Here is a 25,807-nt window from a genome sequence, read left to right on the forward strand (position 1 = left end):
ATTAAATATAAAAAAATCCTTTAATGAGACAACAAATGCAGCAAAATCACATTTTCCTCAGTAAGTACCAATACAGGTCAGGAAGGCTCAAAAGGGTGATTTAAAGCAAATTACAGAATTTGGTAAGAGGGACAGAAATATAAACAAGGTATGGTAAATATGCTCTTACAGCAACCCATAAGAAACCAGATCAATTTTGTAAGAAAGCTTTGGAAACAATATTAGGTGGTTATCAGATGAAGAAATTAGTAACTGGTTAATATTTACCAACATAGGAAGTTAAGCATGTGGCACTATGCATTTATCTTCCAATGAATATAACCCTTCTCTAAACAGACTTTGACTCCAAGCAAATGGATAGTGAGCTGAGTTTTTGCCCAAGGCAGCAAAAGCCATGTGGCCCTGAAAACAACCTACTACAAACACTCACACTAGACTTTCTTCCTGAGAACTGACTGCAGACACTGTCCCAGATGTTATGAAGAAAGGACTAATTAGAAGTCACTCAAGACCTCCAACAGAACTCTTCCAGTATCTCATTAAGCATGCAATTAGCAGCAACAAATAACATTTTCCTAATTCCAGCAAAAACTACAGCACTCGTTTACGTGCATCTTCCTTCTAAAACAACTTCAGACTGCTTGAAGAAAAAGAACTTCATCTTTTAGAAGTTAAGTAAATTTCTTATACAACGATGCCATGACCCACTAAGAATACAGCAAGCCTCCTGCATATTTATTGCTTCTAATTTTCTAGTCTGGGCACTAGTGAACACCTGATTATTCACATAAACCATTTAGCCATTTTATAAGAACACCACTGCAATAAAACCACAAAACACATGTGCGTCCCTAGTCAAAGAAGAGCTGCTGTATGTGATTCAGACTCAAGACTCATTTAAAGTCTGCTTACTATCCTACCCCAACATAGCTGAGGCAAACACCAAGGAAAAGAACAGGTTGAGCAGTACACAGACAGTACAAGCCTCTTTTGATATGAGCAGTCAGCTTCCAGCAACCCACCATCAGGGATTTAAGAACCAGAGACTGCTATCTTCCTTCAGTTGCCTTAGTTCTTCTGCTCTGATAAACATTGAATAACAATCCCACAGTTAACTTTCCCATCTAAGTCTGTGAATTTAGACTTCCCACATCTTCCTTCAGCTTCCCTCCCTTCCACCCCACAGCCTCCCTGTCTACTTTGTTTCTCCTCATACAGAAGTAGTTTTCTGTTGTCATCTTATTGCAAAAGTTCCATACCCTCTTGGTGATTTCTCATAGGCAGCTCCTCACAGCACTGACTCCTCCTTCTTCTCCACAGCACAGCCAAAAAACTCCAACCCCTCCTCACCCAGCTGACCCCCTCCTTTATAGCTCTCATTCTCACTGGACACAGCTGTGGCCTGTTAAGGACAGGCCTGCTCCTAATCTCTGGTAATTAGCACAGCTGCAACTCCTCAGGGGCGAGATTACCTGCTATGTTTATTTTATCACATTCTCCCCACCCCCTAGTTTTCTATCACCAACTGTTTTGATTCCCCTTCTCTCTACCTTTACTAGGGCTACTGTATCCTTTCTAAAGTGGAAAGAGACCGAGATGGCACAAGGACACTCATCATCTGAACATAGGGATTTATGGAGCTGACCAAGTGTGATTTGCTCTCAGGTCTTGACTTAAGAAACTCACTGGAAAATCATTCTAGTGACTTTGAATTTGCTTTTTTGACTGCTGCTAATCTTGGAGCTCTTTACAGAAGATGAGTGACAAAGATTCTGCCCCTACCCTCAACTTGCACTGAAGTAATGGTCATTCAAGAAGCCACTGCTGTCTGTAAATAGGGAGGATACTTTCTCTCCCATTTCCACTACATTAAAATTCAAAGATGACAGACATAAATGTAATTTTATTACACAAGCTGCACGGTATTATGAGATCTTTTGCACCTCTGCACAGGTTAGCAAAGAAATAAAATCAGGCTAAGCAAATTTTGATCGTCAAACTGCCACCTGGTGCTTCTTTTTCCCTTGGGAAAAAAAAAAAGCTATTTGAGCCCACTCTGTAGAAAAACCTTTAGAGCTATTAAATGATGCAGCTCAGAGACAGCTCTGGCACTAACGCAAAGGAGAAAGCATCCCTCACTTCTTCCCTGCTTAATTCAGTCCCTGAGAAGAAGGCTGACTTGTTATGGGGCAGTGGACGTGAAACTCACTCCAGAAAGAGAGGCAGGAAGAAGGTGAAGGAAAAGCTTGTCAGGAGACCCATCCCAGGGAGAAGGAAATCAGCATGGCAGCCACAGGAGGAGAGGAACACAGGTGCATGTTACCAGCTGCTCTGCTCAGCAACATTGAGCAGGAGAAATGGCAGAGCTGGAATGAGAGTGAGTTATCCTCAGTGAGTTATCCTCACTGCAAGACCTTGGAGAAAGATGTTAGACCATGTGAAAAGGATTCATGGACTACAATGGTATATCAGTGACGAGGAATTCAACTGGCTGTGGAAACAGTAGGGAAGGAGGGGAGGAGAGAAAAAAAGCAGTGGACACTAGCAAAGCTGAAGACACAAAAAAATATGTTAGTGAGCTGAGGAGTGGGATATGGAAGTGTAAAAAGGAATGAACTGTGTGGGAGGAACATAGATAAAGTGTAGTGGACGAGAAAGCAAAGGGCAAATACAAAAATGTCAAGGGAGGAGAGAAGCACAGAAATGTGTCCAACATAGCAAACGCTCCTCCTAACCTTGGCACAAAGTCCAGAGGCACACCAACCCTCTGGCAAAACTGTCCTCTTGCTCTCCTCTTTTAAGCATTAGCTCCCATGACAGTGAGGTTACTTATGATGGCAGGCTGTGCTGTGAGCAGAAGGTCAGAAAAAAGAAAAAACGAGGCATAAGGGAAATGAACCCGTGCTGGGAAAAGAAGGAGCATAAGGAAGAAACTTCTATTTCCAAGGACAGAAAATGGAAAAATAAATCGTCCTCATCAAATGCTTTTATTCTTTGAGCACGACCTTCAGGAATAAAACCAGTTGAAATAATTTGTACAGAAAGGGGTGGCAGAAGAAGAGAAGGGCTCAAAGTTTATGTCAAGGGTGATAAGAAGAACCTGGCACTAGCAATATGTGATATAATTAAGCTGCAAAAATGGAGGAAATTCTCATAAAAGCAGGTGAAAAATCTGGAGAAGGTGATTAAGATTTTATTATAAGTAGTCTAGAATACAAAAGAAGCAGCAAAAGTAGTAAATATTGCTAACAGAGCCTGTGAGAAAATTAGGAAATGCAAGGAGAATCAAAAACCGTATCAACAGAAGAAAAGCAAGCAGGAATGAAGTCACAAATGAGAAGTTGTAAATACTTACACAACAGATATCATAAAGAGGTCTAAGCAACAGACTGTGAAGGATACTATTGAAAGAATAAACTGCACAATAAAGAAAAAGTTTGGAATAAAAATTAGAGATAACATTTGAAAAGCAAAGAGCCAGAGTTGGAGGAAGGACAAGTAAAAGATTACAAGTTACATGCAAGGAGTCTGGTAAAAAAGATTTAAAAACCCTAGAATTAATATTTTTTCCTACTCAAGACTGCAAATATTTTATAATGGTTATTGAGATAACTGAATGTAGTAAGACATTTTGTCCCAATCAGCATGTCACTACTATACAATAGGATAATTCAGCCAAATAATCTAAGAAGAGCAACATGCACTTTGTTTCCACCCATTATGACATTTTCCACCGTTAGATAAAAATCAAAACAGCAAGTCCTTTATCAGAGGAAAAACAAAAGCGAGAACAAGACAAGGATTCTTCCCTTATCCTATTATTGCCAAGACAAAAAACATGTTTTTGAAATGTCCTACCTAAAAAATAGAATATTTGCCCTTTTATTTGGCAAGAAGCATGGAAAAGTTCAGGCAATGGGCCAGATCTTTTGTCTAAAATGCATAACATTATAGCTTAGCTTTGCTAAGGACTCACAAACAGTGCCCTGAGAATCTGGTCCCAATGCCCTCTCTCCTTTTTTAATACCCAACATCAGCTTTTTATCCCAAAGTATAAAAGTAGATTTACACGCAAACCTCCCCCTAAATCTCTTATAAAAGACAGGAGCATATCTTATGCTGTGAGGACTACAACAACATCCCAGACTAACAAAGCCATATCCATAAAGAAAACAAATACTTGAATCCATACAAGAAGTTTCTTTAGCACAACTTTTCACACAAACAAGGCACACTGCTGGGAAATGCTGCAGTGAAAGAGCTTGGGCACTCCTTGCTCCTCACTGTCACCTTCAGCTCTTCTCTTTCTTGCCACTGTCACCACCTGCTTACCTCAGCACACACAATCTGTGTCCCCATTTAAGGAGCCCATGGTGGGGTTTCATGTATACACCATTCTGTATGGCATCCTTTTGCCCCGGCTTTTCATAGCACAGTCCCTAGCTGACTTGCTGTGCTTGGATTGTGCCACCCAAAAAAAAAAAAAATTAAATCTAAGAAAACACATCTCTTAGAAAAGTCTTTCCATCTCTAACTCCACTGCAAGCATCCTTCTATCCCACTGCCTTCAGATTTTTAGGTATTTTAAATAAACAAAATAAATTAATGTGATCTGACACAAATGTGATGGAGCAATGGGATTCAGTGGATCATGAAAGAGACACTACAAATATCAAATAGAAAAGACTGGATGATATAGAGAAAAAAGGAGTGATAAAAGGAAGTCTCAAAAGGCACATGGATGAGTGCAATTTTATAAACTGCAAAATTTTTTAAAACCCTCATTCAGGAAAAGCCATGCAAGGAAGAGTCCTTCCTTTACATTTTCTTCACTATTCACAGCCTATGAATTGAACTGTATGTAACAACAAAGCAATTAGTTTAAATACTGCCAGTGCTCTCACTGGTGATAATTGGTTGCTTCTTGTAGGAACATCTGTTCCATCTTTCTTAAGAAATGAAGTACAGACTCTGTTACCTAGACAACAGAATCTTTCTGAGCATCATGCACTGTAAAAGGGCAATATCAGCCTAAGTCACTCTGCACACTTGCTCTCCCCACTGCTCCCTCATCGCCACTAATGCAGCCAAATGCTGTGACTTTTTAACATTAAGCCCATATTTATTAGACTGCATACACTCAAGCCCACTTTCACATGCACTAAAAGCAACAGCTGTGTCACTGTCCTTTGGCCAAGCAACAGTCACTTTGAGGCTCTGTATTCAGCCAGGTTCCACCACCATGACTGCCAAGCTGCCAAGCTGAAAACGCTGCAGCTTAAGAGTAGTCTGTGAGCAAGTATTATCAAATCTAGAATTGCCAGCTCAGTGCCCCAGAATGTGGTGCAGAAACAGTCACTTTCACTGCTACCCCTCTGGGTTACTGGAGCTACTCTAGCACTAAAGGGACTCATCCCTTACAGACACTCACTAGTGTCCTCTAGCCAAATTCAGGAGAGAAGCAGCAGACTAAACTTTGAAGACGCATTTTGTTGCCTTAAACTCACCACAATTCTACAAATATTGATAAAATGTTAACAACAACAATGAAGTGCACTGCATGACCAAATTCCTTTGCATGCTTTAGCAAGATGGATGGATTTATTTTTTTTCCCATCTGCACGTGATGGAAGACCAACAAACACAGAAACTGAAATTGCAGGATCATTAAGGTCGGAGAGGGGCTTTTCACAAGAGCATGTAGTGACAGGACAAGGGTCAATGGCTTTATACTGAAAAAGGGTGGGGTTAGATTAGATATTAGGAAGATATTCTCCATTGTGCCAGGAGTGAGACACTGGCACAAGTTGCCCAGAGAATCTGTGGATGCCCCATCCCTGGCAGTGTTCAAGGCCAGGCTGGATGGGGCTTGAAGCAACCTGATCTAGTGGAAGGTGTCCCCACCCATGGAAGGGGGATTGGAACTGGATGATCCCTCCCAACCCAAACCATTCTATAATTTTATAAAAATAATCCCAGTGAGAAAGCACCATCGATCTGTTTTCCAGGCTCATCTCCGTTGGGGAAAAAAACCCCCAAAAACGCATGAGCTCCAAAAGAACCGAGGATAAAAAAGAAAAGCTTGAAAATGGTCTGGATTTCAGATGCCCAGAAGAAGCAAAAATGAAATCATCCATCTGGCCTTAGACTGAAAATCTGAACAATGGAGATAGCTGAAAATTATTAAACATAAAATCACAGTAGAATTCCTTATTTTGACTGCATGGCTTTGAGCAAAGTTCAGAGAATTTAAAATGTGAAACAGTACAAAAGACAATTTCGCAACAGTAAAGTATTTTTTAGGCCACAAGTATAATATTTAGAGACAGAATGTAAAGGAGCAAGGATCACCCATGCTGAGAAAAATTAAACAGACTAGGTAAAACCTAGGCAAGCAGAAAATCACTAATACACAACAAATATAACATGTCAAAAAAGAAGAAACAATTATAAGTCTGAAGTGCAAAGATATTAAGGCAAATGAGGATACTGAACAAACCTTGGAGTTTGGTCAGAGACAGAGATCATTAATCACAGTAATAAGAAGCTTTTTTAGGGTAGGAGCTTAGAGAAATCAAACGCGAATGGATCCAAGATAGAACTAGCAGACACAAAACCACTATATTGCCTGTAAATATTAAAGACATCTGGAGATAAAGGAAAGCAAGGGAAATAGTACAAAAGGCAACTGAGGTAAAAATGAAACTGAAGTAATCTAATAAGCAAGTGAAAATATGGAAAGACAATGACAGTTGGGAAATAAACTTTGCAGGGGCCATGGGATGGACTAAGTTCAATGGCACAGAAAGAAAAGGCAGGGACTCAATGTCTTCAAGAACTGGCAGTAGATCTCCCATTTCATAACTGCCACCAATCAAAAATCATTCTACTGATAGCTTTTTTCAATATTCCACATATTCAAAAAATAATAATTTTTTCCAGAAGTACAGCCTGCCTGGACTACATTAACTTCAGTATGCTCAAGTGGTGGCACATGAAAAAGCTCAAGGCCAAGTACACTTGTGGCATATTCACATACCCACAACTTGGTACATCCACAATATGCAGGCAACAGGCAGGCTCCAGGAAGCATCCTGACACTGCAGTGGCAGAGGAAGCATGAGTGTGACGCTCTTTCTACAAGCCAGAAGCATTTTGCCAATTTGATGGCCAAATGGAGCACAGAACAAGACTATGATGCTCATATAGTCTTTATCAAATTGCATTTATCAAAATGCAAACACTGTAAGATGGATCACAGAATTAAAGACACCAGGCTATCCACTTTGTGCTCTACTCTCAAGTATAGTGTCAAGACAGGAAAGGCTTCCTGTATCTTAAAACCCCCCAACATTTACATCTGAAGTCATCATAAAGACAAGAAAAATCTCAGTAGGATACAGTAGAAGCTGTATTTAAAAAGAGCTACTGTTCAGTTTACCACAGAAATAAGACATAGAGGTTCACAAGAAAACAAACACCACACTGAAACTGTTCACATAATGGAATTCAATTAAGTCGATAAAGTTTTAGTAGAAGGTGACATTTTGCCTTCAATAATAAAGCTGACTACAATTTGCACACAAAAACTTGCAGAGTAAAATATGACTGCAGACTAAAAACACTATTCACTTAGGCACACACAGGGCTGAAGACAATACCAGGTAATTTATTGGGGAAAAGAAGGAACATTTGATCAAATTCCTAGAATTTTTTATTCTAGCGATGATCCATTTGCAATCCAGCCATCTCTGTTCTGTATTAAATTTATCCAGTTTAATCACTACCAATAGTATTTCATTTCTGCCTCACAGACTCCATGGGAAGCAACAAGTCTCAGGCAGTTTATGGATCTGGGACACCAGAGAGACCAGCAAGGAGGACATTGCGTTGGGAGTACATTACAGAACCATCTGATAAGATGGGGAAAAGGGTGAAGTCTCCTCTAAATTCAGAGAAGTCTCTGATCCACAAGCCATGATTCTTATGAGAAGACATCTACCTCCTTGACATCCACTGGAATTAACTCAGTTAATTTTGGGAAGCTATCAGGAACAGCTTCTTGATATACATATTGGAAGGGCCAATAAAGGTAGCACACAGTTGTTCTCCAACAAGGAAGAACTAGCTGGAGATTTGACAAGGTAGCTTTGGCTGTTGCAACCATCAACTACACCTGCGGTTATTGAGCACAGAGAAGAGAAGGCTGCAGGGAGATCATCTGCATCTTTCTAGTATTTTGTACAAGGGGGCTTATAAAAAGGAGAGGGACTTTTTACATGGGCAGACAGTGATAGGACAAGGGAGAAGAATTTTAAATTTAAAAAGAGAGGAAAGATTTTTTTAGAAGTTAAGAAGAAATTCTTTACTAAGAGTGTGGTGAGGAACTAGAACAGGATGCCCAGAGAAGCTGTGGATGCCCCGTCTCTCCCAGTGTTCATGGTCAGGTTGGATGGGGCCCTGAACAAACTGATCTAGTGGTGGCTGATCTCTGGCCCAAGGCAGGAAGGATGGAACTAGATGATCTTTAAGACCCCCTCCAACCCAAGCCATTCCATTAGCTTATGATTCTAAGACCCTGAGTGAAGAAGGCAGAGCACAGACCTGCAGCTTCAGAACAGCACACTACAGCTTACTGAAGAAACTGGTAGGTAGCCACAGGAAGCAGTTCTGAAGAGCAAAATTGCTCAGGCAAACTGGCAGGTCTGTTAAGAAATACAAGTAGACCTGTCTGGCTTACCAGACTGTCAGAGCTCAAATGCCAGTGTACAGAGAGGTGCACACAGGGACAGGCTACATGGGAGGAGTTTACAGACCTTGCCAAGGCACGTAGGAATGGTGTCAGGAGAGATGAAGCTCACCTTGATTTGATAGTTACAAGGGACATCAAGTGCAACAAGAGCTTCTGCTATTACACTGCTTATGAAAGGCTGAATAGGAAAATGTGAGCTTGTTTCTAAATGAAGTGGACGATTCAATAATAGGAGTTCCAAGTTAAATGTAATCCATCATCTGATAACCCATGCCATCACCTCTCAGCCTGAGGCATAAAAGTAGCTACATGTAATGTTAAATTAGAGACATTCTAGTTATGCAAATTCAATATATTAATTCAAACAATTTTACAACTCCACACAGAATAAACTGAAAACAGGTACAAACTAATTTTACTTTACTGGGAAAGCACAAATGGAGGAGCATAAGGAATGCAATGTGAAAGAAAGAATGAGAAACAGGAAACTGAAAGTTTATGGCAAATTCGAAAAGAACATGATTTACAAAACATTCCAGCTGAAGCTTTAAAATGTGTAAGTATATATGTTGTGTAAGCATAGATGCTCACTTGTGAACACATACACAGAGTCTTGCAGGGCGCATCCAAGTTTGGCAAGTAAGTATTTAAAAATCTCTTCTTTGCATTATTGGCAACTCTGGTTTTCTTTATCTGAGTGATAAAGCAGCTATTTGCTTTCAGTGCGTTGCTGCCTAAAGCTTAATCTGAAGCAGGTTGGTTTTGGGTTTTTGTTCATTTCCTCTGAAGGCACCATTTGTGTGTTCTGATAATATTCAGAATCTGAACAAAACAGCAAATACAAAGTGAAAATAACTGAGCCTAAACAGCACTGAAGTCATTCTCCCTAGTCAGCTGCACGGGGAATGTGGATTATATCCTAACTGATGTCAAGTTTCAAACTCACAAAGATGTTTCCTCGGCTCATACCATGTTAGAATGGGGTAAAAGCTTACTTTTTCTTCTTTTTAAAGTACTTGCCATAGATGTACTGATATTGCTCTCCTGCTTTGAGCAGAAACACAACTTCAAGAAAAGAAAAGGAACTTATGCATGAAAATAAGTTGCAAATTTTGCATTTAGAAATCAAAAAGCAGCATCTTCCTTTTCCTTTCTCCTCTGCATACTCTTTGTTATTAAATTGCTGAAGGACATAGCTATAGTTAAGACAATGGAGCATCTGAACAATAGCTTCAGATGATGCTCTACTTTTGTCCAATTTCTTGATATAAAATTGTACTACAAGCTGTGAAACTTTATTTTCATAAACACTACATTGTTTTATGGTCTGATAGAAACATCAACTTAATTGATTAAACAAAAATAGCTTTATTCCACATATTTACTACTTGTGTACTTTTTTATTTAATGAAGTTAATTGTTCTTTCAGAAGCAATAAAGAAGACAAAAAATATCCACAGAAACCTTTTGAAGAATAACTGAAGCAGGAATTTAAGTACTCCCTTACACAAAAAGCATTTAAATTACACAGATTATACAAGATTAGATCATTTAATACAGTGAGCTCTTATTCTTCCTATGGCATGCAAAACACAAGTTGTCACGTAGCTGAACCAAAAAACCTTTTTCCAGCTGATTCACAATGCATAGACACTTCTAGCCAACACATGCCTTAGCTCTCTAATAAAAATCCCTTTAAAAAAAACGTTTTTTCAGTTATTTCACTACCTCCAGCTATTGAAAGAGGGAGTGGAGTTTCAAAGTTTCCATAAACAATCTTTTCTAATTAGGTAGTAGAGAATTTATGGGGAGATTTTACATTGCCAAATGTTCTACTCATTTATTCTGTCTTGGCATGGGAAAAGAAATCCTGACATTCAAAAGGAATCTCCTACAGCAAATGTACTCAGGTATGTAGACTTTTTAAAAGCCTTTTTTTTACTCAACCTTGCCTCCAACAAAGCCAGGGACCAAAGTCTACATAAGTCTACACAGCAGCAAAAACTGTAAGCCGCTGTGATAGTCATGGACAAAGAAAAGGTCGACATAGCTGAAGCACAGAATTTGTACCTATTATGAGTTTTATGCAACTTCACCTGAAGAGAGCCAATGGCATTACAAATCTTTTAAGTGTTTTATAAATGTTGAAAAGTTACCATTATTCCTGTACAGCTGACTTTTTCCATGTCACTAAGAGATGCAGACAGGTCAAAGAGGTTTAAGGCCAGCCTGGTCTACAGTCTCAAATTAAGTAACTTCATGTTGAGTTCATTTGACAAAGCAGTTTCCAGCCAGGGAGGTGAGAGAGGCTTGTAAATGATGTGCAGCATCTGACAGAGGTAAAAGCAAGTAAGTTTTACCAGCTCTACCAGCAAAGCACAACGTGTCCCCTTGAGTCCTGTGCCACGCTGCCAATGGCAGCAGAGGAAACGTGTGGCAAAGGCACAAAGTGCTTCTACATGGAGATGGTAAGTCTGGCTGATTTCCTTGGCTCAGCTTCAGCAGCACAACATCACAGCATAGCCAAACCCAAGAAGAAGGGGACACAACCCCAGAACAACTGCCCACACAGAAAGGAAGGCAATGGACAGCAGGGAGGCAGAAAAGAATGTAAATATAGTGAGAAAGCGTCACCTTCAAGAGATCTGACAAACACAAAAAGACTGCAAAGAAGAAGCCTGTAAAACTTCTAAAACTTTGCCCACCCTCAGGAACCAAAATATTTGTATGCTGTACTACTTTGGAACATATACTGCATAAGTAGGTAAAAGGACTGAGAATGATTTGTGCATGCTAAATTGTTCAACTGAGCTTTCAGTAACTCATTTAACATTATAGTCTGAATTTATTTTAGCCTGAACCCATAAATGCAAGTTTGAACAACAAAGGCCAACTGATGCTCCCACTAGTGTGCCACAGCATACTGGCACCATATCAAGGCCTCCCAGAAGGAGTAGCCTCCCCTAAAAACCAGCACACACAGGCACAGGATGTGGCAACTAAAATGGTTAGAGGACCCAGACCCAACATTCCCACAGGGCAAAGCAGCACCACTTTAGGGCACTCAAAAAACACTAGGCTAGCAATGCTGGTTTGTGGCTCTGCTTCTCCCATTTAAATAATCTGCAACAGCCTGGTCTCTTTTTCCCCTAAAGGAAAAAAAGAATGAGCTATAAAACCACACTGATATAGAAAAATTGAATTAAGTTCAGAATTAAGGTCACTATTTACAGAGAAGAAGGCTAGAGTTCATAATTTATCCTCGGAAGAAGGGAAATTCTTACTGGTGAGGGTGCAAAAAAAGCTAGAAAGGACCAGAAGTTGAACAAAGAACATCTAAGTCTTGACTCAAGTCTCTGGTTCATGTGAAACCTTTCATAAAGTCATTTTTGTCTGTAGACTGTGTTAGCTGTTCTGTGAGAATATTATGGAAGACACCATTAAAAACCTTACGAAAATCAAGATAAACAGAATTTACAGCATTCACCCCCTTCACCAAGCCAGACATCTTATTATACAGGACAAATAGTTTGGTTAAGGATTATTATCCCTTTGAAAATCCATGCTGACTACTTCCAATCACCATCTTGTCCTGCATGTGTTTGGAAATGGTTCCATGAGGATTTGTTTCATCATCCTCCCAGAGACTAAAGTCGAGCTGACAAACTTGAAGCTCCCCTGATCTTCCTTGGAAACAGGAGTGATACTTGTTCTAAGAAGAGATAATTCATAATAATTATTCCATAATAAGAGATAAAGATATTCACCATTATCATTCTAAGATAACTGAGAGTAGACTCATAACAAAATCCAAGCAGCACCCAGCACTTGTGGGTGCAACCCACCAGGTACCACAGACTTGGGAATGTCCAGTTTAAGTGCTCCCTAACCAGGACCTCCTCCAGCAAGGTAAGGCTTCCTTCCTCAGCTTCCTCTCTGGTCTCAAGAGCATAAGACTCCTGAAGGCTGGACTGACTGTTAAACACTAAGACAAAGAACATATTGAGTACCTTGGCCTTTTTCATGCCACTTATTCCCATACAGCTGCAGGCTCATATTTTCTTTGGTCTTCTTTTTGACATTCATGTACTTGTAGAATGCTTTCTTGCTGCCCTTCTTGTCCCTTGCAAGATCCAACTCCATGTCAGCCTTGGCTTTTCTAAGCCCTATTCTTGCAAGATCAAACAGCAACTCTATACTTCTCTTGTTCTGCCTACCCTTGCTTCCAATTCACATATAATTCCATTTCATGTCCAGGTTCAATAAGGAGCTCCTTTCTCATCCACACAGACCTCCTGTTGCCCTTGTTTGCTTTCCCCCTTGCTGGGGTGGAACTTTGTTAAGTTTGGACGGGCTGATCCTTGAATATCAACAAGTTTTTCTGAACCCCTCTTCTCTCCAGGGCTGTGTCTCACAGAATACTTCCAAGCAGATACCTGAAGAGGCTCAAGTCTGCTCTCCTAAATTCCAGGGTCATGATCCTGCTTTTTGACACGCACCATTCACTTAGTGAATCCATCTTCAACCCCATCATATCAGCTAAATAAGCCAATAACAATTACACTGAAGTTCTTCCATGCTCAGGGACAGGATACATATCTATATATTTACAATTTACATTATTGGTGAGTGACTAAGAAAAGGCGTATTAGTATTCATTTTTTCTGAATTAAATTTTCCCAAAATCCACAATTAAAAGTTTATAGTCTCTTTACTGTGAAAAACAAAGTCCGTGAATTAACTTGAATGTATTCTCACAGGAAGTGCAGCCTATGGGACAAGAAGTCTGAGATAAAGCTGTATTACCCTCGTGCTTTTTGATACAAAAACACCAAATTCCATTACCACTACCTGTTTGCAGATTTTAAAAGTCTTAGCTTGTGGTTCTTAACAGATGACAGCCAAGACATCCAACAGGAAAACACAGCCTTAACAAATAATACTCCTCTGGTCTGTTTCTTGTGTCTCCACTTCTTGTTTTAAAGAACCTACTTAGATAAGGTAAGGAAAAATGTAAAACACAAAAGCAGCAGAATTAAAGTTTTCCTTTCAACCCACCTCAGGTTCCAAAATAAGCTAATGCAAGCCTGGAGCTGAAAGAAATGTCACATTCATTAACTAAATAATCATCTAAAAATAGAAACATTATTTCATTACTCCCATTCACATTTTACAGCTCTGCTCTTCAGAAAATGCTGTTGCTTAAGCCAAGCAATAATCTGCCTCATAACAAGAACACAGAAATAGTTAGCATTTCAGTTGTCTTCAGACCACACTTGAGTTACAGGGAACTAATTCAGTTTTTACACACTCACAGAACAGAATTCTTTGAGGTGTAAAGAGTCCTTTCTAATATTCTGGTACTCAATACAGCAGAATTGGCTGAAATAAGGATTCTTTAAGCAGGGATCACCCTAGAGCTGAAATAAAGCAACAATCACTTGCCACAGGAACCACTGCCTATACGATGTTTCTACTGATATAAACTTTCTTCCAGAAAAAGCTCCTACAATTGAATACCAGTAAGAGAAACTTTATGGGTTTTGAAGTCCTAAGCAAAGACAGACCAACTTGATTTGTAATGTCAGAAGAGAAGTCATCTGCCTTTTCCTTTAGGGAAAGCTAGCCAGCAGATCCTATTATAGGTATCTATGCAATAAGACACACAAAATGGTCTTGGACTGTAAGACTGAATGTCTTTCAGTTCAGCAATATATTTCTTGAGTACAATGTCAAGTGTCTAAAGTTTACAGAACTATTAAAATATTCTGAACGTACACACACAGAACCAGCTACACTGGTGTCTCTGTCATTTTCTCATCTTCCAAAGCGTGATTTGGGCTTGTTTTGCTGCTGGAGCAAAGGGGAAGGGTTAAGTGCCAAAAGAACTACTCATGACATTTTTTAAATGGCCTCTGTCCAGGCTGATAATCTTTATTTAATCAGTAAACATTACCCTCCTTATCACCTATCTAAGCCTTTAAATACAAGATAAGCTATTGATGCATTATTTAAAGTCTGTTTCTTTTTATGGAAAATGCACTTGATTTTGGCCATATGACAAAAACTTAGTAATTTTTTTCAACTATTTCACAATTCTAATATTTGCCCTGAAGTTTCACTGAGGCAAATGCTGATGTGCTGCATTAGCTCAGGTTACAGAGTTTTACAATAAGGCTTGACGAAGAAACATTAAATCTAACTCATGGAAGAATTACCAGAAGAGCAACTGAAAGCAGCCAAGTAACTTACACAGTAAATGCCAAAATTCATAAGCTGTACTGACCTTTGTATAAAGCTTTATTAATTTCTTTTTTAAGTGATGTATCATGGGAGTTAAAACATAATTTGACAATCTCTCCTTCCTTACATTGTTTTGTCCAGGTAGACAGAACCAGCTCCATATCACAGTGCTATCATGCCCACAAGAAAGTCTCCTTCAGACTAATCCACACATCTCCACAGCAGTAGAATTTAAAACAAAGAACAAGAATCCAAGAAACAAAAACCCCTCAATATTGTCCAAAATGACTTTGTAGTACCAAGAATATAACCTAGTATTGATGTTAAAAGGATTTCCTATTTCCTCCAAAGGCAGAAATATTAGCAAAAAAAGGTCACTGGGTAAATCCTGTGTAAAATGACTGACAGCAATGCAGCTGCCTCTCAAATCCATGAGTGGCCTTGACCTTCTAGTGATAAGCACTTGAAAAGGACAGCAGTTTCATCTGTTAAGTCTCTTCATACACAATCACCATGGACACTACACCAAACACAACCCAGTGGTTTGTTCAGTTCATGGACACCATGAGCTTCTAATGCCTCACATTGCATTGCACATCTGAATGCTGTATTTCACTGCAACACTACCAGATTATAAAAAGCTTTAGGCACAATCCTAAGATACATTCAACAGCTGACTGCATAGTGACAGCAGTAAGACAAGTTAAATATTTAATCAAGCAAGTGCACTCCTTTTGCAATGCAAGAAATACTTGCATTACAAAATTCTACTCAGTATCCAGCATTTTGTCAGTAATGCACATTTTCAGACAAAAAAAAACATTTAAAGACCAAATTCTACCTTTATTTACAAACACCTAATTTTTACCCAATTTGAAGGAAATATAGGTATGTAATAAAAGACACATGTAAAAAAATATAATTAGAGCTACTTTTCATTTTGTTATGAAATTTCCCTGTACTTGGCAAAACAAATTAAAAATGTGGAGAACAAAATGCTCTCAGATACCAAAGAACAACCAGTCACCATTAGTCTAAAATAAAATACATTATTAGTAAGTGGACTTCAGACGGTAATTGTAATCCTTCAGAATCTTTTTCTTTCAAGTCATTTTAAAAACATTCCTTTTTAAAGTAAGTCTTCATTTAGAAGTTCGTATTTATTTCCCTCTTGACACATAAAAGAAGATGAAACAAAATTATATCAGAAAGAGGCATTACTATTACCTGAAAAGAACTAAAAGAAAATTATTATTTTAAAAGCTTCTTTAAAAGACTCAGATCTGAATAAACTTCTATCCTTGCATACTTTAAAGAGAACATTTGGATAATCTCCACATTACTTAATTCTAGGAAAATAAAATATCTGTTGAGTAATAATGTCAGTAAAATGACTTTCATTTATGTACACTTACTGCAATCTCTCTACAGGCCGACATGGATATCCCTGTACCTTCAATTTGCTTCAGTGCATACTCCTTTTCGTCTTTTCTGTACACACACACAAAAAAAAAAAAAAAAAAAAAAAAAAAGAGAAAGAAAAAGAAAAATATATTTAGCTCTGACTTACATTACACCAATCAATATCAGTATAATGATGAAACACTAATTTGGTCTGGATCAAGAAGCTGAAAAGCCAATCTGCTTTTATGCATAAATTACATTTTGATATGAAAAGCAAGTTTTCTTTTAACAAAAACCTTACAGTTCCCAAACAAAAACTTCTTTATAAAAAAACTTGGTTAATATCCATTTTGCTCTGAAAATAGACATAATATCTGTAGATAAGTGCAAACACAGAATTTTAGAGGACACTTTCTCTGAAATTCCAAGGTACTGTCTACTACTGTGAAAGCACCGCAGTCGTATCCCATACCTGGAAAATTCTCCTAGAAATATCTGGGAATGGCAAGCTTTTTTCTTGATTTTATGAGCTACTCTCAATCCACTTTTATTTCTGAAATACTACTATTTTAAACTATTTATATAATAAGCACTGGCTACTGACAGATCTCTAAAAAACACGTGAAATGTTCTGCTCTGATGTACAAAGCCAGATTATGAAAAAAAGCTCAGCCCAAACACTGTACTATCCTTTTAAATAATCACAGCTTGAAGTGATTTAGAGGGACCACCAAAAGAACAAGAGGTAGAATCTTGAAGCTTTCATGACATAACAGAAGCAGCCTACAATATGGTTTTGCAGGATGCCCCTTTGCAGACTCACCAGTCACAATTCAACAACCCACAAGCCCTTATCCAAATTCCCTGTGGCATTTATGGTGGACCTCAGTTAGCCCTTCTTCCAGTCCCAAACCATTTTGTTTTGCCACAAAGAAAGATTCTGAACTTGCACTTGATTCAGTCTCCCTGGCTTTGAACTCCAAGCCTGGGCCCTGCCAGCTTCAGCCTGTTTCCCACCTTCCACCAGACCCTCTCCCTCCAAAATTCATGGGATAAGAAGTGACTGAGTGGCAAAATGTGGGGACAAGACAAGATAACTTGAAAATAGCTGTCTACACATATTGTAAGTAACACAGGCAAGCATTATTCTCAGTAATTTTCAGTAGCAGCTAAACCCTCAATGCATGTCTATAATTAACACTGAGCTACACTTTTTGAAACAAAATTTTAACAAGAAAAATTCCAGATGCTTTCCAACTACACATGAAAATGTGTAATGCCACAGGTCATAAGATCACACCTTATCTCTCAGGAATTGTTTCTGATTTCATTAATTAGTCCAAATTTTAAACAGTAAATAATAAATGCCCATCCTCTCTTATACATGGTCCTGCTATCTATGCAGAGCATTTCCATACACTGCAAAGTATCAACTCCATCAACTCAGGTTGTTTACAGAGACTGTGAAGACAAAATGATATTGCCTGCAGAGCCAAAACCAACTCTGGACATACAAAATTGATCATGGCATTCGAACTATGGTCATGTTTAAACTATGCAGCACAAACAGTCCTGTGCACAACTATCAGCTGGAATGCCAAAGCAATGTAGTCACTACAGCACTGCATCACATCCTTCTTTTGGCACATCTACTGAACCAGGCACAGGACCACAGTGATATGGCTGTCCTTGAACTAGTTCTACATGCAAAGCATTGCATGCAGTTACTCAGACAGTCACAGAGTGAAGGTCACTGCAGAGACCAGGCGTGACACTTGGCACCCGCTGCCTTCAGCAGCAAATGCTCAGCGCCACTGCCACGGCGAGGCTGTCAGCACTTGGCAGACACTGCATGCAGGACTTCAGCACACAAATGAGAAATTATGAAAGGTGCTTTAAAAAAAAAAACCTAACCAATCCAACAACCTAAGGTATTACAGCATGTGGGAAAAGGAGGCAGTCTTACTGAGCTGCAACTCAGATAGTGCTAAAACACTAGGCTTTGTAAAAAATGAGCAAAAATAGGAATAATGAAATGCTTATTTATAATAAATGGGTGGCAAGGATAAAGAACTCCAAAGAGATCGTATTCTTGACCTGATGATTTTTTTTTTTTTTTTTTTTTTTACCAACAGCTTTGGAATTATAAACACAGCCTCCTTTAGATACTATTTACTTGCTCTGGCAGAGATGCAAGTCTATACAAATACTTTTCCAAAGTTAGCTGTTCTTATTATGGAAATACAATAGCTAATTAAAGCACTTTTCAAAGATGTCCACCAAGTGGTATTTTAGCTAATAATATTTTCCATTCAAAATAATTTGAAAGAGAAAGAAGTATATTCAAAACTTCAAAAGCAAGTCAGCCAGTGCAACCTGATGAAACAAACAATTCTGGTTATTCAGTGAAGTGTCCAAAGAAAAGAACACATAGGTACTTTATTAGCTATTTCCCCGCTTGTAAGAATTCAATAAATAATATCAAATGGTGTGTGTGATACGTGAGTACACTGTTCAACTCCCTAAAGACCAATGCTCTCACAAAACACTTGAGACAGGAGGAAGTACTTGTATTTCATTTCAGAAAAACTCTGCTGAACTCTAAACACATTTCAGTAAATTGCATGGAATTACACAGCAGGAAAGTTTTTATAAATCCTTTTCTGACAGATCCTACATCAGCACATTTTTTACTAGAGCGAAGCAAGCATGGTTAACACCAAATCCAAACAACAACCACAAACCACACAGCTCTGGTATGAGGCAAAAGACACCCATGCCAGGGATAGCCAAGCAGAAAGTAGAGGCTCTGCCCACAACCATTTTTATCTGGTCTGCAGAAACACTGTCCCAGGAACAGGTCAACTAACTTGAAGGTCTTAACCTGCAACTGTAAGGGAATTTGTCTGAGGGCAGGAAGCAAGTGGCACAGACCAAGGTTTAATCAAGCAGGTTGTATCAAACAGCCACCCCAGGCTGATGATGGTGATCTGTTCACTAATCTGAGCAAAAAACAGAGCAAAGCAGAACTCAAAAGGAAATCATACTTTAGGAAGGTGTGAGTTAACATTTTTATTAATGCTTTTCAAAATTGATGCAGAAGAATTTCCCTGATAAAATAAGCACCACATCACACACCTTACAAGGCTTCTCTATGCTTCAAGCTCCCTTACCCAAAACTAGGGGTAAAGATTAAAATCAGCATTGCTTCCAGTTTCAGAAGTATTACAATTCATGCTATTCTAAGAGGGATTAATTTTTACCAAAATGACACTGCCAATATGAAATACTGCCCTCCTGAAAACTTTCCAACTGTTATTTCAGACTGCCATAGGCAGCACTCAAACACCAAGGTCCCCATGTTATCAGTACTTGCATGCCAGCATGTATTGAGAACATTCCTCCTCTATAAAAACCTGGTCTTCAAGTTTTTCTCCCTCACATTAAATATCCCATTCTGCAATCCTTGAGGTTACTGTCAACATTTTAATTGGCACTATGTAAAGGAACACTGTCCTCTTGCCCCAAAAAATTGTACTTGGTGGTTGATGTCCAGCTGTAGCACTTAATACAGAAAACAAAAATACGATTACTACTTCTTCTGGGTAACATCTTCAGTTTCCATTTTCCAAATGCTTTGGAAAGAACAAAGTACCAAATTCACTTTATAAAAAATGTAGCTCAGAAGATTTAGAATAATTACAAGATTTCAAAGGAGCTAAACTCTCTTAACTATTGCAACTTCAGAGACCTCCCATCATATAAGAAACTACTTTACAAACAAGTGAATGGAAAACTAGAAACAACTTGCCCAAGACCATAAAAAACCAGGAGGATTTGAAAATAGTGCATGGTTCAAACAATTATTTTATCCCAATTATTCAAATTTGAAGGCTTTCAATGAGGGTCTCTCTTGAATTCACAGATAATATAACACACATCCCAACTTCAGAATTAATTATCCACATCAAGGAACTGGCTTGAAAGACTGCAATCACTCTGAAGCAAGAACTGTGATCACATCAGTTAATACAGATATTACCCTTACTGTATGTACTAATAATAGCTGCCTTAAATTAAGTGCACAATACCATAAATAAATAATAATTAAAGTGCACATTTTCTTAAAGAAAAAAAAAAAGTGTACCATCAAACCATTTCAAGACTTAGCTAGGAAAAAAGGTAATAGAAAAGAACAACAATTCACCCGTGTAACAACAATAATGGAATTTAAGTATTTGACACTTTGTAGGACAAAGCCTGGGAACACTATGGAGCTCAGTGTCCTTCACAGTACAGCCTAGAACACAATGTCCATAGGGGTATCTGGTTACATTCTGGTCACTTTGTTTAATTGCTGCCAGACAGCAGTAAGTTAATCACTCAGCAGGAGATCACAAAGAGTTGCAAAGCTTTTTCCCCCTGAGAAAAGGCAAACTATGACACTGAAGTGCAACTAGAAGCTAACTGAAAACCTCATCTGGAACACGGCAGCCAAGCCACTAAATAGATCATGCTCAGCACTGGTTACCCTAGGCAAGCTTCTCATGGATTTAATTCTGTACTTTGCACATATCCCTAGCCCCTTACAAAGGTAACAGTATCAGAAAAGAAGGCTATGACTGACTGGAAAAATGGACATAATCCTTTCCAAAAAGTAGAGAGTTCTTGTGTTTTAGTGTTTTTATGGATATGGAAGCAGTCACTAAGCCAAAAGAATTACTAGATCAAAAAATCTACACATGGTGTCTCTAGGGTGCATTTTCTATACCACACAAAGGAAAATGTTCTTTTACTACTATCCTCCAAACCTATCAAACCTTATCCAGTCAGCAGCTCAGCCAGCTCATTTTCATCCATGTGACAACCAGTCACAAATGACAGAGGCTGTGAATCTACAGACTGATCTTAATATATTTCTAGCCAGCAGTATACACTGTATTTCAATGTACTTCATTAGTTCATTTTGAGACCTATATAAGAAACTCAAAATGTGAAACAGTAAGGATGGTAAGCAGAAATTTGAAAAGGCCTTTAGAAGGTTTGTCTTTCTTCACCTTCACAGGCAGCAGCTAAAACTTCACAGCAGCTACAAGGCTGCTCCTCCAACCCATACAAGTTCATTTCAACCTGAACTACAACTGGCTGCTTTTGGCCATGAAAAGAATGGATGAAACCAGCAGGTGTGTACCTCATCCTGCTGCTGTGAAGAGTTTCAGTAATGTCTGTGGACTGCATAGCTGGCCTCTGTGCTGATGCATCCCCCAGAGGTTTGATGGGAACTTTCCTGGTGTTGCAAACACAAAAGGACTTCTCATACAGAAAGAGCAGACATGTATGTCACCTGGGCCTGGGCTTTCCTCTCTGTGGCAATGTTGCAAAATACGGAATATGTAAAATTTTCTTAAGACAGGATGCTCTTTAATGTTTGCTTTTTGTATACTTTCAAGCCTAATCAACAAGATGGGAGATTTAGTCTGTGAAACAGACAGCAGCCCACGGGCTCTAAGTGATGTGCAGGTGTTAGAAAGACAAATTACTGGCTGGTAGAATTGTCTTGCTAAGCTTTAGGGCCTGGCAGGTTTCAGTGATCTCACACCCAGAGGGAGGTTAAAAAAGCTGGGGAGAAGGATGTACCATTCACAGCAGACACAAAGAATGCAGAATTTATGGGCCACAAGGACATTGGGCAGAACTTCTTCCCAAGATAAGGAAGAAACAAATAAACCTTACCCAGCAACTGTGCTGAGCCAGCTGTGACTGAGTAAAAGGGAATTCTGCAGGGGGAGATCCCAACCACCACTCACAGATCCCTGACCCAAAAACCCTTCAGCCCAAGAGAAGAGAAACACCGTGGGACTGATTAGCATGAGAAGAGAGAGAATCATTAACCAATAGAAGATAGAACACTAATTAATACAAGGATTATGTATCATGTAGCCAGTGAACACTAATTCCTTTGTTTGCTGACATGTATAAACAGCAAAAAGTTTTTGATAGCTATTGTGCTTGATTTGTGGAATTCCACTGGGCACCCAGACATGTAGAACTGTGGGGAAAAAAAAAAATCAATGTCTTTCTCAAGTGTGTATTTGTTGGCTTGTTGCCCACTGGGTTACAAAAACCAATTCTTGTGGACAACAGCAGAGTGGTAAACCAACCTCCCCATCAGGCAATAAGCATTCAATCTTTAAAAGCTGAGCTTCTATCTTATCTGAAACATCTACAAGTAAACTTGAGGAGTGGGAACAATGCAACAAACTTGTATCAAACAGGACAGTCTCTACTACGCAATATTAAAAAGATCTAGAGTGAAAATAGAATGTCCAAGGCTGATCCAGGTAAAGAAAAGGAAATTTTTGGAATGGAGACAGTATGCTACAGCAAATACTGCATTTTGGTTTTTGGGTGGTGTTTTTTTTTTTGTTTTTTTTTTTTTTTTTTTTTTTTTGTCTCAAGTACTTACACTCTCCATTTTCAAAAAGGTGCTTAAATGCTTCTCAGCTACACTGGCGTCACTGCCTGATGGTACCTACTGAACTCCTCTAGGTCTCATTCCAAACATCAGATGACACCAGATAGCTCAGTATATACACAGAATAACACAAGGCAGCAGCACTTTTCTCTATCTTCTGCTACCTCCCAGACCTAAAGTCTACCCATGAAACCCTTTAGAACAACCTAAAAACACATCCAGAAGGCAGAAGGCTGTGTGTCATTTTACATGTTACTCTTCTCAAAATGCAATACCAAATTCCTGAATGCTGCATGGTTTACTACTCCATTTTTCAATAATTGCCAATGTCACTGACTTGCCAATATCAGGCATAAATGCATGCCAAAACACGGCTAACTCGGGAATTACAATGCAATCTATTAATTTTTTGAATAATTAGCTTTTTTTCTTGGTTGGTTAAAGAAAAACCTTTCAAGAAAATAGATTTTTTTTGTTGAAATTAGCATTCTAAGCTTAAGTCTACTATAAATTGGCAGAGACATTCAAATACAGAGCAACTGATTACTACAATTAGGCTTTTTGAAAAGATACCTGACTTTCATCACATACACTATGAGAAATAGGCAGAAGAACCATTACATGCAGCTTCACCTGCTGGAAAATCTGCCATGTTCCAGTCAGACTAAAAGAGCTCAAAATAAAAGTACCAACTGCATCATATTATTAATAGACACTCTGTGCTATCACAGCATCCCCTGAGAAATTGAAATGGATTTCATAATTTTTTATAATCTGTAGAACAGCCCCAAACATATCTCTAAATCATAATAGTAATATGGCTATCCTTCCCCTTCTTTACTCTTCTGTAAACCAGTCTATGAACTCAGGGGGAAATGTGCATGTTAAAAACAAAGTTCTTAAAGTGATGCTAAGCTGCTTGTCATTAAACGCAATGCCCTTGACATTGCCTGCTTCCACAGAACCTCACAAAAGATGCTGAACCCCCCACAAACTTCACCAAACATAAATGATGCGTTCTTCATGCATGAAGAGACAGCTGATTAAAAGGACAAAAAGTGAATCTGAGCACTGATAAAGTTTTCTGTCATTAAAAAAAATGCCTTTTCCCAGCTATGATTTCACTAGACTTAGAGTGAGGAGTAGAGGTCTCTCAGTATCAATGCGAGGAGAAAAAGTAATCCACTAGCACCATTACACATAGCTTAACCATATGCTCTTCTCTTCCAGTAGTTTCTAATTCAGAAATTTAAAAGCAAATCTTTGTAGCATAGATACCTTCTAACTGTTAATAACAATTTCAGGTTAATTCACATCACAGTCAGTCTAAGGTCTGTGTAATACCAGACCACTGGAAATCTCACTAACCTAATCTATTAAAATTTATCCTTTACACTATAATAATAAAACTTTGTATTTGCAAGGAAAGAGAGCGCAACTGCAGTCATTGCCACCCTCACTCCAAATTTACTGATGAAAATTCAGAGACCTCAACCAGCTACAGTGTTGTTGCCATTGCTAAAATTAGACTGATTTCTAAGTATCTGGAGTGACTGAGAACTGTGAATTTCATACAAGTACATTCATAGCAGATTGGGGTAAGCAGACTTGACAGCCTGTTTGTAAGGGTAAAAACTCAAGTGTTCGCATTAAACCGTGAAAGCTGTAAAATTATTCTGCTGCTCCAGGTAGCTCCTTCCAGAATTTGCTATATTTAAGTAGAACAGAGAGCTGCACCTGATTTTATTTCTTTACAGACAGGCTTGATTACAGATAATGAATAGATTTAGGAAATATCTCCCTGCCTGAAAAGATACCGCATGTGAGGATTTGCTACCTTAAAACAAGGAACAGCAGCAACAAGGAGAAAAAAAACTCTGAAATAAAGAGGAAACAAATTTTTATTTGTCAGCAAATTATGTACCAAGATCATAGAAACAGAGTCCTAAGACTATGACAAAAAGAAGAATCTGCCACTTGCTTCATAAACTCACTTAAGAAAAATGCTTGCAACTAACTATAAATGTAAAGAAATGAGCTGTCTGGTTTTGGAATTTTTTAAGTCCTAAAGCCATACTGTAACTACACTGTCCAGCTTAACATGCATCACAGCTCTTCCTATGTAGTGCTAAATCTGGCTAAATATTGCAACCTTGATAGGTGGGAAATTACTATCAAATCACCAAACAGTAGGAAGCCTGTACTTCGGGGTCTTTTTTAGCAAGAACATGTTTCAAACACCAGGTGCAGATTTTTTCCTAAATCCCTATAATGCATTAGGTTTGCCTATAGGAGAATAAGCAGAATTATTGACTCAATGTAAAAGGGGGGAGGGCAATGGCCTAAAAACTGCAGTTACTCAGTTTTTCTTTTCTGACTCATGTCATAATCAAATGTTTCCCCTAAAGTACATGAAAGCCTAGATTTATCAGAGATCTATCATAAATTTTCTGTTCTTTTCCTTCAGACTCCCTAACTCAAACCATCTACAACAAAATTATCAATTCTCCAAGCCAGACCTATACAAAAGCTGGGTGTAATTCTTGGGTGGTAAATCAGCCTTTAGGTACTAAAGCTGCACCCAGATCATGAATAAGAAGCAAGACCCAAATTCCATATGGGCAGAGTGAGACAGAGCACATTAATTACAGCTGAAAAGTAGCAAAGTTGAAACAACTCCCTCACAATAAAGTAGAAGGACAGGAATGGAACTCCATAAAGTCACCCCAAGGTCTAATTTAATTCAGTCTGAAATGTAAAAAATTTTTTTTTTTTTTTTTTAATGTAGCATCTCTGCTTTTTTTCCTGACTTCAGTGTCAGGACACAAGGATTCCTCAAAGACAAAGGTCTTAATCCCAGCCACTAAGACAACTTTGCTACGTCTCAAAAACAAACAAAGTCTTTAGTCAGCTATCATATCTGTTCCTGGGGA

General features: G+C 38.6%; 1 protein-coding gene across 2 annotated transcripts in view; it reads right to left on the reverse strand.

Annotated features, from left to right (window-relative positions):
- CDK19 (cyclin dependent kinase 19) overlaps positions 1–25,807 on the reverse strand; it is a 122,814-nt gene that overhangs the window by 87,042 nt on the left and 9,965 nt on the right. Inside the window, exon 2 of one of the 2 annotated variants that reach the window (XM_064707886.1) lies at positions 16,411–16,486. The exons of the other annotated variant lie outside the window; for it this stretch is intronic. Coding sequence (XP_064563956.1) covers positions 16,411–16,486 — 76 coding nt within the window. The remainder of the gene's footprint in view (positions 1–16,410; positions 16,487–25,807) is intronic. 2 annotated transcript variants of the gene reach the window in all.

The sequence above is a fragment of the Zonotrichia leucophrys genome, chromosome 3 (assembly GCF_028769735.1).
Source record: "Zonotrichia leucophrys gambelii isolate GWCS_2022_RI chromosome 3, RI_Zleu_2.0, whole genome shotgun sequence".
NCBI classification, from domain to species: domain Eukaryota; kingdom Metazoa; phylum Chordata; class Aves; order Passeriformes; family Passerellidae; genus Zonotrichia; species Zonotrichia leucophrys.